At 47.7% G+C, this 23,544-nt stretch overlaps 1 protein-coding gene across 6 annotated transcripts in view; it reads left to right on the forward strand.

Annotated features, from left to right (window-relative positions):
- Window positions 1-23,284, forward strand: part of ZBTB47 (zinc finger and BTB domain containing 47) — a 90,430-nt gene extending 67,146 nt beyond the window's left edge. For 3 of the 6 annotated variants that reach the window (XM_075126046.1, XM_048837412.2, XM_075126045.1), the window contains exons 3-6: window positions 6,725-6,872; window positions 9,199-9,314; window positions 15,063-15,207; window positions 16,855-23,284. In XM_075126046.1, coding sequence (XP_074982147.1) covers window positions 6,725-6,872; window positions 9,199-9,314; window positions 15,063-15,207; window positions 16,855-17,228 — 783 coding nt within the window. In that variant the 3' untranslated portion in view covers window positions 17,229-23,284. The remainder of the gene's footprint in view (window positions 1-6,724; window positions 6,873-9,198; window positions 9,315-15,062; window positions 15,208-16,854) is intronic. The other 3 variants (XM_075126047.1, XM_075126049.1, XM_075126048.1) reach the window with 3 other exon arrangements.
- Window positions 23,285-23,544: the final 260 nt, after the last annotated feature.

Here is a 23,544-nt window from a genome sequence, read left to right on the forward strand (position 1 = left end):
GCTACATTGGAACGTTACAGGTGACATGAACCAATCAGAATCCAGGAAAAGTTTAATAATACTGAATGCTGCAGCTTCATTGGTTAAGCATTTTTAAAAAATTCTCCAGTGAATCTTCTAATCCATGTTGAACTGACATCATCTTACAAATGTCATTTTTTTTAATATAGATAAGAAAACCCTAGACGGTCCCATGTTATCCTTCCAGTGCTTGAGTGATTTCTTTTTAAATTAATCCAGGTCTGATTTTGTGTGGGTTATCCCTAAAACTGTAGCTATGGGCCATGAGGTTGGTGAAGCTGCCTAAAATTCAAACTCTTGCCCTTCCACTACCCACGTGTGAGGGATACTGAGGGATAAGGACTTGGCGTAAAAGATGCAGGAAGTATAGGAGTGCAGAAGGCTTAAAATAAGATAGGTTCACTCCAAGCATAAATAACATTGCTTATAACCAACTTCTTGTGTCAATATTTCTGGGGGAAATAGGGAGGCTCAGTATAGGCCCACCATGGTTGCGAACCTCCCACAATGGAGAAGCCACATCAGAAGGAGAAAAAATAAATGGTCCATAGTTATGGGTAAGGCTGCGATTTAGTCACAGGTATTTTTAGTAAAATCATGGACAGGTCATAGGCAATAAACAAAAATTCACGACCCTGACCTGTCCATGACTTAGACTATAAATATCCTTGACTAAATTGTGGCGGGGGGGCAGGCGCACTGGGGAGTCGCTGCTGGGGGGAGAGGCGGGGCCAGCCATGACACCGGTGGCCGGGGCTGCCAGGGTAGCGCTATTCTGGCCACCCTGGAGATCGCTGCTCAGGTGGTCCCCAGAGCCTGCTGCTTGGGTTCAGCCGCACTGGCCGCAACAGAAGTCACAGAGGTCGCAGAAAGTCACAGAATCCGTGACTTCCCGCAACCTCCATGACAGACACGGAGCCCTAGTTATGGGCCACGTTCTGGTATCCTTACTCAGGTTGAAGAGTAGTTTATCCCAAGCGTTCCTATTGAAGTCAGCAGGCCAGATTGTCACCTGTTATAAGTCAACATCGCTCCACTGAAGTCAATAGCTACATCAGCTCCACCAGCTAAGGTTCACACCCATTTGCATCCACTCGTGGAGTAAGGCACTGCTCAATGTGAGTTTGAATATCCGAACCTGGTCCTAAGGTCCTGAAACTGAACTTAAAGCAGAATTTAAACTTCAGTGTACTGTATGAATTACACACACAAAAATCTAAAATATTAATATTAAAATATTAATATTAAATTATTAATTAAAATATTAATATTAAAATATTACAGTTGCAATCTCCATCATTTGAAAATGTCAGAATTAAGGTTGCCTGTGCAACCTTAATTCAGCCCCTTGCATGTATGCATTATGGTACAATCTTTTTAGATGATCAGATACCATTTTTTTTCCACAGGACCTTTGCCTCATTCCGTGCACAGGATAGTTATTCAATATTTGGTTTTCTCCTCATTGTTCAGAGTGCACCCCTGTGTTATTTTACTGCACACTATTCAAACCCTGCTATGAAGATGAAATCATTAATGCCCTTATGGGCTTTTCTGTGGCCCGCATCACTGTCTATCCAAGTGCTTCACAGACAGTCACCAGTCTATCTTTCCATCACCCCTGGGAGGTGAAGGGATGGTATTATTCCCATTTTACAGATGGGGCATTGAGGCAGAGCGAGATTAAGGTTAAAAGTTTTCAGTGATTTTGAGCAACCAGACTGAGGCAGCTAGGACCTGATTTTTCAGAGTACTTTGCATTAAATAGCAATTTATGTGTTTAGGGCACAGCTCCCACTGACTTCACTGGCAACTGTGGGCGCTCAACACTTCTGCCAATCTGAAGATGAACCCAGAAAATGAGGACACGCAATTAGTGGCTGCCTGTGAAAAGTTTGATTGAAGTGATTTGTTCAGCATCACATAGGAACTGTGCAGGGATAGAATCCAATTTCCAGGGCAGCATTCAGCTGCCTTAATATTGTAACCCCGGGTATGTCTACACTGCAGTTAAACTCCCGTAGCTGGCCTGTGTCAGCTGACTCAGGCTCCTAGGGCTTGGGTGGCGGGGCTGTAAAATTGCAGTGTTGATATTTGGGCTCAGGCTGGAGCCTGAGCCCTGGGACCCTACGAGAGGGAAGAGTCCCAGAGCCCAGACTCCAGCCTGAACCGGAATGTCTACACAGCAATTTTTAGGCCCACAGCCTGAGCCCTGAGCATGAGTCACCTGACACGGGCCAGCAGCGGCCATGCTGCTCGTCTTTTGTTCCAGTGTAGACATACTCAATAAGGCAGAAGTCCCATGGAAAAATGGTAGATGATCATGTAATTAAAGATTGTATCATAATGCATACGCACAAGGGAACAGAATTAAAATTGTACAGACAACCTTAATTCTGGCATTTCCTAACATTTGAGTGCTGGACTTCAACCAAAATTGCCACTTTTCTGAGAATTTTCAGGCAAATATTTTGATTAGTTTGAATTTAAACTAATCTATTTTATAAATCTACGTACAAACTATTGTGCATGTGAAGGATTTTGCCTGGTACTGTTTTCTTGTACAGTTGAGCCATTATTTTAAAATCTTAGTGAAAATCTATAGAAGTTTTTGTGCATTTTTGTGGTAAAATAAGTATTTTGAGCGAATTTATGTTCTTTCTGTGTCTGACAGTGATGCAAAGCTTGTACAGCAGTGAGACGTTCAGTTCTTTGATCTGTGGATTGAGGGGAATAGCATTGTGGAATATGAAGAGTGTTGTGACGTTGTGCCAGGTTGGGGAAAGTACAAGTATCTAACAGGAAGGAGGTTAGAGAGTAGGGCTGATTGAAAACATGCGGGTGACATTTTTTTTCAACAAGAAAATGGCTTTCTGAATAATACGAATCTGCTGGACAGTGCTCGGAGCATAACTGGGATTGTGTAGTTAATGAGGTTGTTCTCTGTGGGCCATCCGGAAGCTGCAGAAGTTGTGTAGTGAATGAGGTAGGGGACTGCAGGAAGAGAAAGGAGGGTCTTGTGGCTAAGGCAGATGCTGCCCTGAAGAATTGGAATCAGTCCCTGCCTCTGCTACTGAGTTACTACTTGATGCTGGGCAAGTCACTTAAACCAAACTTCCCAGGTGGCCATTGTGTTGTCTTTAGTTCTTTCTTTCTGGGTTGTCCACCTTCAGACACTTGGGGCGTGACTTGCCGAAGTGCTGAGCACGCCCAGTCTGAAGTCAGTGGGAACTTTGCTTTGGACGTATACAGTGCTGCTAGCTAATGTAGGGGAAGGAAAGCTCGTTCTCGGGAAGGGCTGAGCTACGCCTTGTGGCTAGAGCGCAGAACTGCTGAAGATGAGCTGTGAAGGCACTCGGGTAGCGTGCAGGCCTGTTGAAGATCCTGGGAGAAATATGGGGAACTGAAGCAGCAGACACATCTGATACCAGCCCTGAACGGATCCCACAACACTTTACACACATGGCTAACGGATGTCGAGCGAGTTGGGCAGGAAAGGGAGAACAGTTTTCCCTCCACACTGAGAATGCAGATACACTGGGATTGACAGAATAAAATGGCCAAAACTGGAGTGAAGCCCGGATGCTAGATTTACCACATCGGTGATTACACAAAGTGCCCTGGGGGTCTTCAGTGACCACATATGTTTGATTTTACAAGCCCCATCCAAATTACAGCATGTGCCCCCTCTGCTGGGGCTTTGATTACCTTGGTGAGTCAGTACTTTGTCACGTCTTTCAGCAGTCTCCAGACCTTGGGGTTTGGGGATTTCCCATCCAAAACCTTGGGGGTTTCCCATCCAAATGCTGGCCACGTCCAACCCCGTTTAGCTTCTGTTCTCACCAGCCCTGGCGGCCAGAGGTGGCGTGGCAGCGGAAGCGGACTGAGCTGGTACCGTGAGAAGCAGAGAGTGGGTTAATCCCTGCAGTTTTGGCCGTGCGTTGAGCTGTGCTTGTTAAACGGGTCTTGAAACCAAATTTGCAGTCAGTCTCCTCGTGGAATGTGACGGATACAAGCTTAGGGGACGAGATAGGGGTGGGGATTAGCAAAAGGAGAGGGACTTGGGAGGCCAATAAAAGAGAACTGCTGCCTGTGAAATGTGAAGGGGCGCTGTGTTCTTGTGTCTCAGTAAATCATTGCTGCTGGGTAAACACAGCGAAGGGATTATAGCAAGCGGCACTATCCTGTTTCTAACTCCTTCCTGGTAAAGGTGTGTACAGGACACTGGGATGCTTGATCATCCGAAGTCAGCGATTCCTTAGCAGTCCTGTGACTTGCCTATTCCAAGGGGTAGCTCTTTCCCCCTGGAAAGTTTATCGCCTGGAAACGGAGCAGAGAGAACTAGAGCCAGGTTATGGCTCTGTGAGCCACTGACTGTTGGGTAGGGCTAGTGGGGAAATGCACGTCGTTCCTGAGCAGGGTGGAGCAGGGTGATGTGTGTGTGCTCAGCACCCTGAGCAGCTGATGCGGTGGGGCAGCTCGTATCTTCGCTCTTCCCTGTTGAGCAGCAGTAGATCTCCAAGAGACAGAGGAGCCGCAGGGAGTGGTGTGGTAATCCAAGAGGGGCAATCTTCTCTGGGCGGTTGGTGCTGAGCCAGCGCCCAAGCATGGCAGTAGGGGCATTGTGCTGAGAGAGGCCCTCGTCTGAATGTGACATAAAACTGAAGCTGTAGCCGACTGGCCATTAATGATCCCAAGGCAGCTTTTTGGTCAGATTCCCCTGAGCTAACTATATTCAGCCTCCGTAAATCCCTCCTCCAGTGACAAGTGGGATCGGTATTCTGGTGTTATACTGTGTTAAACGTCTCATCCCCCAACCCAGAGAAGGCTGCAATTCAGCGTGGGGGCGAAGTGCTCCCTGCGTGTCCTGTAGCAACGAGTGGGGCTTGTCATGAAAAAGTTTGGTGAAGCTGTGTCAACTCCTGCCCTGCTCGCTCTTGCCCTCAGCGACGGTGCTGCTCATTCACACTGTCATTCCCCTTCGCAGCGATGGCTCCTCGTGAAAGCATTCAGGGGTGCGGTGAAGGTGAAGCCTTGCTCATGGGGCCTGACAGGTCAGTTCCAGCCGAGTCCCGTAGTGAATGAACTCTGGAGCTGCAATGCCTGCTCCTGCAGGAGGGCTGTAATAAGAGGCAGATTTAGGACTTTGTGGGGTTCTTCGTGATCCAATGCTAGCTGGAAAGGCAGCGAAGGAAACCTGGGCGTGTGCTGGGCTCTGATTGCGAGGCTATAGGCGGTTATGCCATGTGAGCGTTATTAGTTACATTACGGTCGTGCCTTGGAACCCCAGTCAAGGATCAGGGCCCGCATTGTGTTAGGTGCTGTATGGGCAGGTAACACAGACAGTCCCTGCCCCAGAGAATCCATGGTCTTGGCGATTCTGCGCCCAGCTGATGCTGATGTCTGGCTGGACTCCTTTGGGATGGCTGCTGCTTTCATGCTAGGTCTGAGCCAGCATGGGAGCTGGTAGGGCCTCAGGGGAATACAAGGAGCTTGCATGCAGCAGGAGACTAGCACTCATTGCATGCTGGGATACCACCATCCCCAGCTGGCAGGCAGCCCCAGGGAATCTAGTTCCCAAGGACAAGCTGGTCCTGGTGCAAGTCCCACACTGTAGTGCAGCTAGCAGCTGGAAGGGTGTCTCCAGGCTCTCTCCGTCCTCTGCCTTCCCCCTCCCTAGAGTATGTACAGCCAGGGCACTAGCCTGAAGCTGAAGAGGAAAGAGAGGCTGAGTCAGGCCAGTCTAAGAGGTTCTGGCTGAGGTTTGCTCCGTCTTTCGGTTCATTTGAATCCAAAGCGAAGCTCAGGAGGGTCCTAATCAATCCTGCAAACACCACTGGGTTTTGCGTCGATTCCCCCCAGCATTGCTGATGGTTTGAAGACACATAGCCTATGGCTTACGTTCAGAACGACACCCCAGGCTTGCTGTGGTCTAGGATATCCATCCCCCTACCCACATGCTGCTGCTTAGTCTGTTCACCGTAACTCTGTTTCCCTCTCTGCTTGCTAAAGTAAAGATGGTAGCGTCCTCTGCCCAAGGGAGGAAAGGGAGGATCCACACAACAGCAGATGCCCAGCCCCACCACCACGCATGTCCCACTCCCTGGGATCCAGCCTGCATGCATCAGGATCTGGATCTACAGCACAGGCCCTCAGCTGCACCCTGTAAACGAGGGCCAGTCAAGAATTTTCCATCAAAACTTTTCTGACCGTAGATTGGATGTTCCGCTCAAGCCGAACGAATACTTCTGGGTTTTTCAACCAAAGGTCACCGTTTTCTGAGAGAAAATTTCAAGAAACTCATTTGTTTTCATTTTTGTCAAAAATGTTCCGCGGTTATCCCATTTCCCGAACTGCTCTGCTACAACCACATCGCCCCCAGTGTGGTAGCCATCCCCATTGGCTGGTGCAGAACGGCTGGGCTGAGGTGTTGCTCTTCCATGCATTCTCCTTCTCCGTTGGAGCACGGTTGACCTTGTATCACACAAGTGGGCAAGAGGAGTGCGATTGTTAGGAGTGCACAGGGGAGGTGCATAGAGTGAAAAAATTCTGTCCGCACCCCCTATTGTACCACCCACTGTAAGGCGACAGTTTGTCCCATGATGCTACATTTAATTTTGTAAGCTGGGGCTGTATATTTTCCCTGTATATTTTCCCCTTCTGGCATATTTCAGCCCCGTCTTATTCCTCTCTTCCCTTGCAGTGTGTGACATGCGGGAAAGCGTTTAAGAAACTCTGGTCTCTCCACGAACACAATAAAATTGTCCATGGCTATGCAGAGAAGAAGTTCTCCTGTGAAATCTGTGAGAAGAAATTCTACACCATGGCACATGTGCGGAAACACATGGTTGGTGAGTGGATGGGTGTTTGTGCTTAGGCCGCAGGGGCATCACGCTTAATGGAGATGCAGTTTAACCCTACCCCCATACTGCGCTGAAGAGGTTTCCCACGTATCTCTTAAAAAACTGAAATTAGAGCTGGGCAAATGACAGATTTTTCAGTTCAGTGGCAGTTCTGAAAAGTCGGGAAAAAATAGATTCCGGTTGAATTAAATGTTTCATTGGACAAAATCAAGCCATTTCAATTCTGACCATTCTTAATGTACTTGAAATTTTTAAATAAAATTTGTTTCAAGACAAAACATTGAAACCGTTTGGTTAAAAAATGTCTAAACAAAACGTTTTCATTTTTCTGAATTGCTTTCAAATGAACAGTTCAGCAAAACTGACACCTGAATTCGTGAAACGTTTGGGTCTTGTCAAACCTGCGTTTTTGCTTGAAAAAAAAGAATGGCCAAAAAATTTCTCCCTGCCCTGCACTAAATGAAATGTAAGTGTTCTCCAGAACTAGTTTATGGAGGAGATGAGAGACGGGCATTTTAGAGACAGTGCTGTTTTCCTTATGCTAATAAAGTTCCTCATTTAGTGTTAAAAGAAAGCAACTCTTACGGTGAATCTTTAGTACTGGCAGGTTGTCACACTTTCAGGGTAACTGCACCTGTACTTTCCCTCTGAGATCCACTTCAGAAGTGCCCAGTCTGGTCTCTGGCCTCCAGTCATCACCTGTCTCTGGGCAGGGACCCTGGTCCCACTCCCTTCTGACTGGCGGTTTATGGCTGCACAGCCCCCTGGCACACCCTATGATATCTCCAGCGGATCTGACAAACTCCTTGTCCCCCGGTGTTTAGTTTCTCTCCAAAGATAATGACAGGGTTGTTGTTTTTTTACCGGTGACCACACAGCTCTTCCAAAGCAAAGTACATTTATTCTTAGGGCAAAAGCATCACTAAGAAAACATATACCAACCAATAAAAAGATTTAAACACTCACCAGACATACCAGGAATCACCCGCGTTCCACATGGAGGGAGCGGTAGTTTTTCCAGTCCTTCCACCAGGTTTGGGGCTGCCCTAAGACCAAAGGTCCTGTCTGTCTGCTGAATCAAAAGGAAGCCTCTTTAAACTCAACCTTTTATACCCGAAGTCTTGCTTTGTCTCCAGCCTCCTGAAAATGGGTAAAATCAGTCGCTCCCCCAGTGCCCCAGGAGCTCAAGCTTCAAAGGCTGGGAATCTACATAGCCAGTTTTGAGATTTTGCATAAATCACTCTCTGGTGAGTCCGTATTCTGCAGGAATCCAACTCAACAGGCCAAGAACACTCAAATACACGTTGCCTGTATCAGTGCAGAGGGCTATGAATAGTCTATAGTTCATACTGTTTGGTCCGTCTCAAAAGAATGCCTTTTTGAGGTTTTCCTGATTTAATCATAAAATACAATATGTCCGCCCCAAAGATGATGCATGTAGTTGTAATATCTGTCACAGGTCTCAAGTGGCTTATACAGAATTCAAGTGGGGGTCTGCTCAGAAAGGTGACTATATAAATGTGACCCTTTCTTTCCAATGGCTCTCAGTCAGAGTCAGAGGAAACTGAGGCAGGACGAGCTTTTGGTGCTTGTTAGCCCTGCAGAGCCAACACAGCTATGGGAGGGTGAGCTAGGGTCTCTTCCTCCTCGTGCATGATCAACAGGATTGTTAATTAAGTTACATGGTCAAAGGCTGCTCTTCAGTCATTGAGGGCAGTGGTGCATGAAAGGAAGTAGGGCAGGCAAAATTTGGCCCGTTCGTTATATGCATGAGAAGGAAAGAATCCAGCTGGACTCTGAGATCCCAGGAAGAGTTTTCAGGGCTGTTGGTTAGGAAAAAACCTCTTTACTGAGCAAGTTTGATCTGGATTTATTGAAAGACAGTAGTTATTACTCTTTATTAAAAAGAAACAAAATAGGAGACAGCATAATTTTTTGTTTCATAAATATTGAAAGAGGGTGATGAATACAAATGTTCAGAGAATACAGTGGCGGCTAGGCAGCACGGCCAGTGAGTTATGGGAGGTGTGCGTATTGTTTCATAAAAGTTATCACTGTTTTTTAAAAATTACTTCATGCCATTTGCCCCATCTTTCTGAGCTAGCTCAGCTATTAATCTTACACAGACGTTAAGTAGCTCCATTTCACGTACATTCACATGGCAGCCCTCGGAGGCACGAAGTCCAGATCGCCTTGCTTTGGCGTGCCAGCAATAGGCTCCATCTGGCGGGAGCACCAGCGCGTTCTCACTATTACGGTCATGATGTAACACCTCCCCCGTCAGGCCTTATTGCCTTTTTGTCTTCATTTGTAGCTCACACCAAGGATATGCCGTTCACATGTGAGACGTGTGGGAAGTCATTCAAACGCAGCATGTCCCTGAAAGTCCATTCTCTTCAGCACTCTGGAGAGAAGCCTTTTAAATGTGAGGTAAGAGAAGAAATTCTGCAGGCACCCCCTCCGCAAAAAAAAATCCCTCCCCTCACACCCTCAACATGGTGAGTCACCTGCTTTCTGCTGGAGACTTCCAGTCTGAAATTAGCACACACTCATGCCTGGCCCCCACCAGAAGCCCTTCTGCATCTGAACCCTTTCGTACTAATCTCTTCCATTTCTTGTAACCCAGAGGATCTTTCTGTCATCCAAGCCTCGCCATATGCTTAACAAAGGCTAATTTAGCCTTCCATAAGGCCCCTGGGAAAGATATAATACCTAATGAACCGGCTAGTCATCACCAGGGATCCTAGTTTTCCGTGATAAAAAACCCAAAATTCTCTAATTAAAAAAAACTAGGGCTGTCAAGCAATGAAAAAAAATTAATCGCACTGTTAAACAATAATAGAATACCATTTATTTAAATATTTTGGGATGTTTTCTACGTTTTCAAATATATTGATTTCAATTACAACACAGAATACCAAGTGTACAGTGCTCACTTTATATTTATTTTTGATTACAAATATTTGCACTGTAAAAAGCAAAAGAAATAGTATATTTCAATTCACCTAGTAGAAGTACTGTAGTGCAGTCTCTTTATAATGAAAGTTGAACTTACAAATGGAGAATTATGTACAAGAAATAACATCATTCAAAAATAAAACAATGTAAAACTTTAGAACCTACAAGTCCACTCAGTCCTACTTCAGTCAATCGCTCAGACAAACAAGAATGGTTACAATTTGCAGGAGATAATGCTGCCCACGTCTTGTTTACAATGTCACCTGAAAGTGAGAAGGAGGCGTTCGCATTGCACTGTTGTAGCTGGTGTTGCAAGATATTTACATGCCAGATGCAATAAAGATTCATGTGTCCCTTCATGCTTCAACCACCATTCGAGAGGACAGGCGTCCATGCTGATGATGGGTTCTACTTGATAACAATCCAAAGCAGTGCGGACCGACGCATGTTCATTTTCATCATCTGAGTCAGATGCCACCAGCAGAAGGTTGATTTTCTTTTTTGGTAGTTCGGTTTCTGAGGTTTCTGCATCGGAGTGTTGCTCTTTTAAGACTTCTGAAAGCATTCTCCACACTTTCTCCCTCTCAGATTTTGGAAGGCACTTCAGATTCTTAAACCTTGGGTCGAGTGCTATATCTATCCTTTGAAATCTCACATTGGTACCTTCTTTATGTTTTGTCAAATCTGCTGTGAAAGTGTTCTTAAAACGAATATGTGCTGGGTCATTATCCGAGACTGCTGTAACATGAATATATGGCAGAATGCGGGTAAAACAGAACAGGAGACATACAATTCTCCCACAAGGAGTCCAGTCACAAATTTAATTAATGCATTATTTTTTTAACAAGCATCATCAGCATGGAAGCATGTCCTCTGGAATGGTGGCTGAAGCATGAAGGGGCATACGAATGTTTACCATATCTGGCACATAAATACCTTGCAATGCCAGCTACAAAAGTGCCATGCGAATGCCTGTTTTCACTTTCAGATGACATTGTAAATAAGCAATCAGCAGTATCTCCCGTAAATGTAAACAAACTTGTTAGTCTTAGCTATTGGCTAAACAAGATGTAGGACTGAGTGGACTTTTAGGCTCTAAAGTTTTACATTGTTTTGTTTTTGAGTGCAGTTATGTAACCAAAAAAAAATCTACATTTGTAAGTTACACTTTCACGATAAAGAGATTGCACTTCAGTACTTGAATGAGGTGAATTGAAAAATACTATTATTTTGTTTATCATTTTTACAGTGGAAATATTTATAATAATATAAAGTGAGCACTGTACACTTTGTATTCTGTGTTGTAATAGAAATCAGTATATTTTAAAATGTAGAAAAACATCCAAAAATATTTTAAAAATTTCAGTTGGTATTCTATTGTTTAACAGTGCAATTAATCGCAGTTAATTTTTTTGAGTTAATTGCATGAGTTAACTGCGATTAATCGACAGCCCTAAAAAAACCCCATACGTATCCGGGTTTTTCTGTGATTAAAATGAAATCTGATGGCCTGAGCCCTGCCGTCCGGGGCTGATGGCCTGAGCCCCTCCAGATTCTCTGTAAAAATTCAAATTCCGTGTTTTTCCGGAGCAAACGGATTTTGAGGATCCCTGCTCATCACTAGTGTGAGTGTTCATCACTGCCCCATTTTGGGTGTAAATTGAATAGCCAACAGTCTCCTTCTAGCCCAGGTAAGCTATGGTCTATGTGGATGGCTACTCTTGCCATCAGTAGCCATAGCAGGCAGCAGACTAGTTACATTAGTACTGTGCTTATTTTACAGGCAGGGAAACTGAGGTTTTAGAGGTTCTAACTTGCCCAGACTCTCATGAGTAAGTAGCCAGGCTGGGGAAGGAACCCAGGAGTCCTAGCTCTCAGTACTGCATCTTACTCACAATCCCATTACTTCTGTCTGCTACCAGCTTTCACTCATTGTCCTGTGGAGCAAATTAAGGGCTTAAGCCAACCTGTAACTATTGGGGGTCAGGAAGAAACTTTCCCAGGAGGGCAGGTTATCCCATAAAGTACCTACCTGATGTACCCTCTGAAGCAGCTAGTGCTGATCACTGTTGGAGACAGGATACTGGACTAGATGGACCGTGAGACTGATCCAGCTTGGCAATTCCTGTGTTTCGTGGAGGAAAGCAGCGGGATGTTTTGGGGATTGGTATTGAGATACAGAGGTTTACACCTCCCAGGTCACCAGTCCACAACCACTGGCTGTTTTATGAGGGATCTTTGCCCAGTTCTTATTGGACAGGCATCCATGCCACAAAATCAGCACCACAACTGGCACTAGTCGCTACCCTCAGTGGATATAGTGTATTTAGGTTTTCAGAAAGCCTTTGTCAAGGTCCCTCACCAAAGGCTCGTCAGCAAAGTAAGCTGTCATGGGATAAGAGGGAAGGTCTTCTCATGGATCGGTAACTGGTTAAAAGATAGGAAACAAAGGGTAGGAATAAATGGTCAGTTTTCAGAATGGAGAGAGTGGTGTCCCCCGGGATCTGTACTGGGCCCAGTCCTATTCAGTATATTCATAAATGATCTGGAAAAAGGGGTAAACAGTGAGGTGGCAAAATTTGCAGATGATACAAAACTACTCAAGACAGTTAAGTCCCAGGCAGACTGCAAAGAGCTACAAAAGGATCTCTCATAACTGGGTGACTGGGCAACAAAATGGCAGATGAAATTCAGTGTTGATAAATGCAAAGTAATGCACATTGGAAAATTATACATATAAAACTATGGGGTCTAAATTAGCTCTTACCACTCAAGAAAGAGATGTTGGCGTCATTGTGGACAGTTCTCTGAAAACATCCCCTCAATGTGCAGCATCAGTCAAAAAAGCGAACAGAATGTTGGGAATCATTAAGAAAGGGATGGATAATAAGACAGAAAATATCATGTTGCCTCTATATAAATCCATGGTACGCCCACATCTTGAATACTGTGTGCAGATGTGGTCACCCCAACTCAAAAAAGATATATTGGAAAAGATTCAGAAAAGGGCAACAAAAACGATTAGGGGTATGGAACGGCTGCCATATGAGGAGAGATTAATAAGGCTGGGACTTTTCAGCTTGGAAAAGAGATGACTAAGGGAGGATATGATAGAGGTCTATAAAATCATGACTGGTGGAGAAAGTAAATAAGTTATTTACTCCTTCTCATAACACAAGAACTAGGGGTCACCAAATGAAATTAATAGGCAGCAGGTTTAAAACAAACAAAAGGAAGTATTTTTTCACACGACACACAGTCAACCTGTGGAACTCCTGGCCAGAGGATGTTGTGAAGGCCAAGACTATAACAGGGTAAAAGAAGGAGGACTTGTGGCACCTTAGAGACTAACAAATTTATTTGAGCTTAAGCTTTCGTGAGCTACAGAACTCGATAAATTCATGGAGGATAGGTTCATCAATAGCTATTAGCCTGTATGGGCAGGGATGGTGTCCCTAGCCTCTGTTTGCCGGAAGCTGGGAATGGGTGACAGGGGATGGATCGCTTGATGATTAACTGTTCTGTTCATTCCCCCTGGGGCACCCAGTATTGGCCACTGTCGGAAGACAGGATACTGGGCTAGATGGACCTTTGGTCTGACGCAGTGTGGCCGTTCTTATGGTCTCATTGCCTGAATGAGCAGAGGGAGCCAAGGATTGAATGGGCACAAGACTGAATGACCGTCTCGCCCACTGAGTGGGTCCTCCTGGCTCTGTGTTGAAGCACCTTGAGAAGGCAGCACTGGGGATAGTTTGCACCACCTCTGCCTATGCAGTTGCTACTGGGTGGATGCAAAGAGAGCCCCGCGCTGGAGGCCTCTTCGCTCTGGCGCTCTACCGTGCTTCTCCATAATGTTTTTTTTTTAAATGGTAATAAACATAACACTGTTTGAATTAAGAACTTGTGGTGCTTAGTGCAGGGCTTCCTCTTTGCTCTAGATCGCAGTGCCTGTGCTAATAGTTGCTTATGTTTCCCTGTTACTGCTCTGATCTCAACTTTGGTGCTTAAGTGCAATCCCATCGAGTGGGACAATCTACAGAGGTTAGCGCAACTGCCCTCTTTTTGTTTTAGGAGTTTTGGTGTAACCCACATTGATACCAGGATCTTTGTCCCCTCTCTAGCGGCTGGATGACATATAGGCAGTTATGGACTCCTTCCTTTAAGTTAATGGACCAGGTCCAATAGCTCAGGCAGTCGAGGTTAGTGCTTTTAGATCCAGAGCTCTTAGGTTCAATCCCTGCCAATGACCCACCCAGTTGTTACTTAAATGGTCCTGACATCAGTAAAACACTGCTTCTCCATGTGGTTATGGCTGCTCAAACCAATAAGCAGACAAAATCTCTGCCCTGAGGAGCTTACAAACCACTCTACAGCCAGCGCAGACTAAGCCATTTGGGTACCAGTGTGAGTTGAAAGCAGAAGAATAATCTTGCAGCGGTAGCTTTGGAAATGGGATTTATATACCTTTCCATCCACCGCCACCTCTTAAAACTACCTCCCCCTCTTCCCCACCCCCCAGGATATTTTCCCGTAGGATCAGTTGATCTGCTGATTTAGGATGGTGCACGTCAGCAGGCTCTCTGGGTATGTCCACCCTGGAGTCGGAAGGTGTAATGTCCACCTTGAGCAGCCATTGCCATGCTAGCTCTGATGGAGCTAGCGTGTGAAGTGTATCCGTGGAAGCACAAATGGCAGAAGGGGCAAGCCACCTGAGTACGTACCTAGGCTCTCAGACGGGATCGTACGTGGGTCAGCGAGCCCCTTCCGCTTTTAGCTCAGCCCAAGAGGGATTCTTTCTGGGAAGCTGGAGCCCTTTCAGGATTTAGTGCACTATGCATGGCTGAATTATTATTTGACCTATTAATCTTCAAGTCTTTTTAGGAGAGGTCTTAATAAAAACCGAGCAAGGGCTTAATAGAAGTTGAGTAAAGGCATCAGGGTTTGGCCCCTGCTCATAAGCCTAGTTATTTGGAATGGGTCATGATAAAATTTAGTTCATATCTAGGAGTCCCTCTTCTGCCACTGACTCCTCGTGAACCTTGGGCAAGTCACTTAATCCCTCAGCGCCTCAGTTTCCCCTCTGTAAAACAGAGATCACCACCCATGACTGAGCTTGAATGAGTGAGAGACTGCTGCAGCTGAAAACCTCTCCACTCCTGTTCTGGGCTATTGCTGTTCAGCCACCTGCCTTTGTCTCTCACTTCCTCCTCTCCCTTCCAGAACTGCAATGAGCGATTCCAGTACAAGTACCAGCTGCGCTCTCACATGAGCATCCACATCGGACACAAGCAGTTCATGTGCCAGTGGTGCGGGAAGGACTTCAACATGAAACAGTACTTCGATGAGCACATGAAAACGCACACAGGTGAGAACTCCCCCGACATCCCACTTCCCCACCCCCAGGTATCGGGGGCACCCTGCTTTAGCTTCTGCCTCCCCCAAGAACCTCTTGGGATGTGGAGCAAGGAATATCTTTGCTGCTCCCTGTTAGGGGGCTTATTCCTTCACCCACTCACTTCCCTGGTCCTTCTCGCATGAACAGAGAGCAACAACACCCAAAGTCCAAAGGTGCAAACAATTCGATGTTTATTGGGGTGAACTTCCAGCAAGCATGATTCCAGTTTCCTTCCTTAGTATCCTCCTTCCCAGCTCTGACACCACAAAGCCTTACACCTGTGTCCCTGTTCCCATTCCTACCCTTAGCCAAACATGATTCCAACTTCCTTACTCCCATTCCCTGTTCCCATTTCCCCCTTTAGCAAAACATGATTCCAATTTCCTTACCCACATTCCCTGTTCCCATTTCCCCCCCACACACACCAACCCCGATTCCCTGTTCCCATTTTCCCCACACACACTCCCCCCCCCCCCACTTCCTGATTGACTGCAGACTATACAGTAAAACTTGAGTTCTGCTTAGCTATACCTTAACCAATCACTTCCTGAAATTTAACTAACCAATCCTAACATATTGTAACATGATTATGTAACCAGTTATATCCCACCACCTTAATTAGTTTACACCCAGCAAAATTAATTATACAGCAGACAGGAACAATCACAGAACCAGACAGAGATTATACAGACAAACAATAGCAAAGTGGGAACTGTAATGACAAAACAATACAGAAGTGAGGATTTCACATCCCAGCTATTGATAAGTGAGTTCTTGCCAGACAGGATGCTATCAAACTAAGTTTTCTTTTATGATTTTCTAAGCACTTCCCTTTCTCTGGAGGTGATAGGCACTATCAGGACAGGATTGTATTCCTAAGAGCCCAAAAGCACCTTCTTTCAATGTGACTAGTTTGGAATGTGAGGAGGTGACCGGTCGCTTCCCAGCTTATGGCTGCCTCTGCTGCTTAGCCAAAGGCCTTAGCCTAAGAACAGGGCCTCAGACTGTCGCAGTAAGAGAAGGAGCTTACACTGGCAGACAGTGATTTTGATTCTTTCCTTTATGCCTCTATAACTAGCCAAGTGATAAGAATACACCTAAATTCTTAAAGTACAGGCCTTTGCAGACAGGCATGAATATCTATATCCTAACACTCCCCTTCCCCCCCGCCCCAATTCCAGTGTGTCGGGTCAGGTTCTGTTCTGTGATGGGCTGTTCACTGGCACCTGGATAATAATGAGATGGGAACATTAGCGATGCCTAGGAGCTATAGCCAATGAGATCCCGGGATAGCCCTGCTGCTCCCGTCGAAGGGCTGGGTGATCATAAGCAGGCCCAGCGCAAATCTGGCTGTAGGTGGGAAATGGAGCTTCGGATTACTCATCCACCCTACGGAGAGGAGGAACTAACCTCCTAGCCGGGGAGGGAGCTCCCCAGTCTGGGCTCTGTTGGTGAGCTGGGAATGGCATTGATGGGCTTGGGGGGAACTCCAGCTCTCCCGAGCTAAGTGGGGGAGGCTATGGGTGGCGAGGGCCAAGCCCTCCATTGAGGGGGAGATGGGCACCCCCACGCAGAGGTGGGAGCGGTCCCTGAACCAGCCATCCCCTCATCCCCCAGGTGAGAAGCCCTACATCTGCGAGATCTGCGGCAAGAGCTTCACCAGCCGCCCCAACATGAAGCGCCACCGCCGGACCCACACGGGAGAAAAGCCCTACCCCTGCGACGTGTGCGGCCAGCGTTTCCGCTTCTCCAACATGCTCAAGGCCCACAAGGAGAAGTGCTTCCGGGTCAGCAACCCCCTGGCTTCGGACACCGCCAACCCCGCCAACAATGGCGGCAGCCTCTCCACTCCCCAGGGTGCCCCCTTGCCTCACTTGGCGCAGCACCCCCACGCCCTCCCTTTGCCGCTGCTCCACCCCCTGCCTCCTCCTCCGCACCTGCCGCCTCCACCTCCCCTGTTCCCAGCCGGGCGGGTCAATTCGAACAACTAGGCCAGCGTGTGCACGGACTGCTCTGCCACGCAGGGGGTGCCCAGCGGGCTGCTTGTTCGCATGATGCCGGGAGAAGGAGGGAGGCGGTTAATTCTCTCTCTTTCGTTTTTTTACCTCCCCATGGTTTTATGATGAGCCCGTCAGCCTTCCGTCAAAAGGACAGGTGCTCTGGGCCACAGCAAGCTCCCAGGCAGCTTGGCGTGCCAGCGTTCAATCAGGGTGTAGACAAACGGCTCTTCCTTCCCTCCTCGTTCCATGGCTTTAGTGTTTCCCAAGCCCTGCTCAGACTCCTCCTCCCACCTCACGAGGCATTGTTTACCTCTGCCGCCTAGTGCACTATTGTATGAGGGTAGCCCTTGCCACAATGTCTTCCCGCTTTTGTGTGTACCTGCATGTTTCGTGCAATTACGTTAGACTAACGAAGTGCACAACTCACGCTCAGCTCCATCAAGCCATTTCCACTAGTTCCTCACAGCAGCAGTAAGGTTTTTTTGGGTGTTTTTGTCTCGTGAGGCAGCACTTTTAGCTTTGCCTCTGGCTATTAGTCAGGAACTTGTCCGCGATGCATCCTATGCGAAATGTTTAATCAGGGTTCCGCCCCTCTTTAGGATGCTGCTGAAACAACCTGAAAAGACTACAGGTCCCAGCATGCAGTGCTGTCCAGCATGGCTTTCTGCTGGGAGAAGGAAGGAACAGAGCATGCTGGGAGCTGTAGTCTTTGCTTGCTACGCATCTGTGGTAAAGATAAGGGTTGCCACATTGCACGCTTTGGGACGTCTGTAGTGCTGTCAGAGGTGTCACTGCGTCACCCGTCGACGTACCTGAGATAGCTTTGAGCTAGCTAGCTTGATGAACGCTCGCAGTGAAACTGCAGGGGCACGGGCTCTGCAAGCCCATCCAGGGTCCTGATGAGGTGCTCAAACAGCTAGTCTGTACTGCCGTAGCCTCACCTCTGTTGTTATTGGATCTAGCTAGATCAAAGCTAGCCTTGGGCATGCCTACATGTGCTGCCGTCACACCCCTCTGATTGCAGTGTAGACCAACCCTTTGGTAACCCTGCTCTAACCACCGAAATGGAACTTTCAGCCCAAATCATCATCCTCTGGGAAAATGGCACAAGGCATGGGCACACAGAGATGCACGGAGGCACGGGAACTAGACTCCCTTTGAGATTGGCCAGCGGGCTATTTCACACAGTGAGTCAGCCACAGGAATAGTCACAAGGAAAGGCAGAGATGCTACGTTATTCTGTGCATTGTGGGCGGAGGGGGGTTTCTAAGTGACACAGGCTATGAAAACAAAGGATGGTAATGTTTCATGGCAGCTATGCAGATTAGAGGCAGTGGCTGTTATAGGTAATCTAGCGTATTTGTGCTTGAGCCCGTCCCTTGTCCTGAGAGGCTGGTGCTGCAGGAGAGATCTTTCGATGAGTTCACCACTTCATTACAGGAATCCAAGCCAGGTTAGGGAGGACGAGACGTTACCACTAGCTGGCATCTCCAGTGGCCCACATGACATGAGTTAGGGGGCTGTGTATTCGTGGGCAGTGGCCCACGTCTCAAAACCCACCATCACAGCCTGCTCTCGTTAGCAGCCCTTGTTATGTCTTCCCTCCCAACCGGGATTCCACACCCTGCCCCCCGCTTCCTCTGCAATTTCTTAGACTAAAGCCCCAACCCAGACAGCTGGGTTTAATAAAAGGATTCACTAGCTGGATATGATTTTTTCCCCAAAGGGGTTAAGACCCATGATAATCCCAGCTCCAGTGCTAGAAGTGAGCTCCATATTTCTAGGAGACGGGCTGGAGCTGTCTGTGGCCGTGGCCATGGAGCTGCAGCGTTCCCGTGGTGAGCGCTCCATTGGTCTTTAGACTAAAAGAGAGGTTGGAAAGTCGCTGCACTCCAGCCTGAACGGAGCAGCAGGATCTAGTCCTAGGCTGAACTTCCCTGGAAGTTACTCTTCTTAATAGTGCCTTACAGTTACTGAAAGTAAGCTCCCGGTGTGTGCTCGGGAGTCTGGTTAGCCTGAAGTCTGCACATCAGATCTGATAACCTCCCTGTAGTACCAAGGAAGGGCAGTGGCTCAGCTCCTTCAATCTCCTTTTCCTCCTTTCATGTCTTATCTGATAGGCCCTCGGCCCCAGTACTTAACTCTCCTTTAGGAATCTAGTTTTGCCTTCAGTCACAGCACTGTGAGCCTTTGTACACAGGGAGTGCATTTGAGGGCTTTAGCATGGAGTTGGCAACTAGAGTTCAGTGGCCCTCTAGTCAGAGGCTGCCTTATTGGTGAAGGGGCCTGGCAAGAAGGACAAGCACCTTGTAAAATGTTGCAAGCCCATGTGAGCTTCAGGCCCGGCAAATTTAACTCCCCCGCCTGGCTCCAGGATACTGCTCGACTGATGTGGGATTGTGCCATGTTACTTTGAGTGCCATTTCAGGCTAGGGAAGCCTTTTTGCATTGGCCTCTAGGGGGAGATAGCTCAGGCCACTGAAGTTCGGCCGAACAGTACCGATCCCAGCCTCTGCTGGCTCTGTCTGAAGCTGCATCATTCATGTGGGCTTTTCTGTCTCTTACACTGACAATTCTCATCTTGCATTTCACTTGTTAAGGAGCGTTTTGCGCTTGTGGAGTACAGCTTATAACCCTGATGGCAGGTGCCATCATCCCGGAGTGGCAGATCATTTAGACCCTGTCTAGAATGGCTTTCTTGTTACCTGCCATGGCCTAAAAGTGGGGCTCGCAGTTGTGTGACTTACCCCAGGATAAGCCCTGTTTTGTAGCAGTTCGGTGTCCTGTACTTTAGAAGGTTGCAACGGTGTAACCACACTGATGTAATTACCCTCGTCTAGTGGCTTTCCCTAGTCCAGACAAGCCCTCAGGGCTAGATCCTGCAAGATTCTAAGTACCTCCTAAGTTGAAGTACTAACTAACTCTAAGTACTAACCTAAGTTGAAGGCAACTCCTTCAACTCCCATTGGTGTGTGTTGGAGGGTGTTTTGCACCACTCTAAGAGCTGCTCAGCACCTTGCCGAGTGGCAGAGGGCAGTGCTGACTGTGGTCATTTTATTGCCCCTTACGTGTCTACTTAATGGTCCCAGTGTGTGGTGGAGCAGGATCTAGGAGAAAAGTACATTGGCCAGATTCATCGTTGGCAATGTGAGCCTTGCCACTGGGATATGAAGAAGGGAGGCAAGAGGGAGAAGACATGTAGTCAGCTGAAGAAGCCCTTTCTTGTTAGCAGTTTGTTCTGTTGGCTTTATAGCTTCAGTTGAGACACCTACATGCGTGGGGATTCTGAGCCGTGTCTGGCTAAGGCAGAAGCTGCAATGACGTGTCCTTGTAGCCACAACTCATCACAGCATTTAACACATGCTGAAGGCCATCTTTCTTTAACAGCCATGTGTTTAAGCCTCATTGAAGTCAATGGGATTTAACCATGTGCTTAAAGTTAAGCATGAGATTAAGTGCATTGCTGACTAGGGCAAGACTGCTGACTTGTGACTTTAAATGACTGACCCACTTTTAAATGACTGATCCACTTCCCTCCTGCTTGGCATCCCAAGCGCACCTCCTGTGCTGTCCCCCACGGCTGGCACCTCCTCGTTCGAGCACGAGCTGGCACTGAAAGGCACATCGCTTTTCACATCCATTGACCACTTCTCTCGCCTGTGTCAGCCGCAGCCTCTATATCGCAATCAGTTAACGTCGTGTATTGCAGATTCTGTGCTCACAGACAGTCTGGTTCTGCTTCATGTAAAGTGAGGCGGCCGCTGAATGGGCTGCCGGTATGGCTGTGAGCACCTTGCAGCTTCTCAGATCAGTGGCAGATATCCCATGGGACAGGGTGTCCAACTCAGCTACTTCCAGAGGTCCAGCGTCCTGGGTTTTGTTAGGACTGTCCAGCATCTTTCAGATATCACATGTGTCTGCAAGGAGACCTGATGGCTCAAGAGCTTGGCAATGAGCTAAGACACTCAGGCATTTAGGTCACTGGTGTGAACCCAACTCACTTTGGTCATGACTGGAAAGTCTTATCCTCTGAAGATGGCTGGCTGAAGGCCTATGCCATAGGGGGTTTGATGGTCTCATCCCAGTGGCTCGGCGTTCGTGTCATTAAAAGCCACCTCCATCATTGTCCCTCTTGCCTAGCTCTTGTGGGCAGTCTCAACAGAGGTCATGGAAAGAAAGGGTTGTGCACACTGATTTCCCCTGCCACTCCTGTTCTTCCACGTCAGGGTTGCGGCAGGTGGGCAGGGCGCCGTGAGGAAAGGTAGCACTGCCCGTAATGGGGCTGTTCCGTGGCCAGAAAATGTAAGTCTCCATGGCCGAGAAACCGGTCCCTTTCCCCAGCACTGAATCGACTCACCCAAGTGCACGCTATCCAAAAGGGAAAGTCACTAATTGCCTAGAATCTGATCAGAATCGCTTACTTCTCCCCCAGCCTGCTGCAGTTTCTCAGTGTGCCTGTCTCAGGGGCCTGTTCTTCCCCACAAGCGGGGGTAAATCCAGTGGGATGCCGTCTGTGTACGCAACACATGCATTGCGTGCACAATCGGCTGTGTATTGTCCAACTGGCAACCCGAGGGATGCCCCCCCGCGGGACCCCATTCTGTAAAACAAAATGGCATCCTCCGTCCAGTGTGCTCTCGCCCATGCGAGGTCACGGCGCGTGGAGGGCGCTATTTGGGATTGCCTAAGATGTGCAAGTGAGTTGTTGCATGTCTTACTAAAGCTGCCACAGCATGCCGCTAGGGGACCTGGACGTGACCCCACCGAAGGCAGCGTCAAACGGGTGTAAGCGGGAGGAGAATTCTGCCACTTGGTGATTCGGCTGCTGCAGCTGCCCGGCTTAGACCCTGGTGCATAAAGAACCCATCCACGCCTGTTTGCCCATTTGGATTCATTTTAAAACGTTGCCCAGAGAGCAGCCTGGAGACAGCAGAGCAGGGCATGCACACGAAACCCTGGGGAGTCAGATCCCTGGTGCCCCAAGGCCAGGACTGAGAGACGCCTCCAGGAATCCTGCGCCGTCTCCAACCCTTTTGTCTACACCCTTATTGAGTCTGAATGTGTCGATTTGGGTATTTTTGTGACCGTACCAAGAGCTGAAGCGAATGGTTCCAGAAGCGTATTGGCCCCTGTTCATCCCTGGTAGAACTCCTGCAAAGCCTCTTGAGTTTGACCAGGGGAGAAATTCGGCCTGTTCTTGTCAAGCATTTTATTCTTTGAATTCTTGCACCTTAACCCCTCGCATCCCTCCTACAATGCACCATGAGTATGAGAGGGGCTTTATTTCCACTAGCAGTTAATGAACGTTCAGCAAACAACTCTACGCACACACACACACACACAACCCTGCCCACTCGCCCTGCCTCATTTTCTTGTGTTGAACTTGCAGGGAGGGGGCAATTTCCCAGGAGCCTGGTAGGCCAGACCAGTTTGCCTCATAGTGTTCATAAAGCAGGGCTGGCCCCCTGGCCGACAGCCATAACGAGAACGCAGCCAGAGGGGTAAGGGACTGAGATGGCTGTGACACAGTGCAATAGCAAATTGGCATCAGCTGCTGGACAACCTTGATTTTTAACTCTTTGCAGACAGACAGACACCTTTGGTCCGCATGGATGGAAGCCGCTTTCCAGCACCGCCCTGCCTAGAGACATGTCATCCGTGAAGGGAAGGGGTGGGTAGAACCTAATAAAAGAACAACCTCGGTAGCGTGGAACTTAAAGGAAACAAATGGACAGAAAAAAAACCCCACAAGCACTTCACTTGCCTCAAACTAGTTTCTAATGCCTGACGTCTGGCTGTGTATTATTTTATGGCATTCAGTATCTGTTGCCCAAACATGCCAAGTAAAGAGTGTATCGGTGGCTCTACTAGTTGTGAACAAAATAAATGAAGCACTTTATTCTGTGTAGACGCGGGGAAGGGGGTCGGGGGAGTTTGGATGCTTTCCAAAAGCATCTTAAGTAATGTTCTAGGAAATGTATTATTACAACGTTGTTTTTTTTTTTAATGACCAGGTGTAATCAATATATGTTTATCTTTAACTCCAAGTTCGGCAGCACTCTCTTTGGGATGGTCTGATGTACGGGGAGGGTGGGAAAGCAAAGGTTATCCTCTCTCGTGTGGGAGGAGATCACGATGGCCATTGTGCCAGCAGCTACAGCAGGCGCATACCGATGTGGCTCAGCTGAGAGCCACGTGGGCAAGTTGTTGGGAACCTGCAAGGGTTGCACCAAATTGCCTGAGATCGGAGGGAAACCTGTGACGAAGACCCCAGGGTGCATTTCCATCCAGGTGGTCTTTTGTTCAG

The sequence above is a fragment of the Caretta caretta genome, chromosome 2 (assembly GCF_965140235.1).
Source record: "Caretta caretta isolate rCarCar2 chromosome 2, rCarCar1.hap1, whole genome shotgun sequence".
Lineage (NCBI taxonomy): Eukaryota > Metazoa > Chordata > Testudines > Cheloniidae > Caretta > Caretta caretta.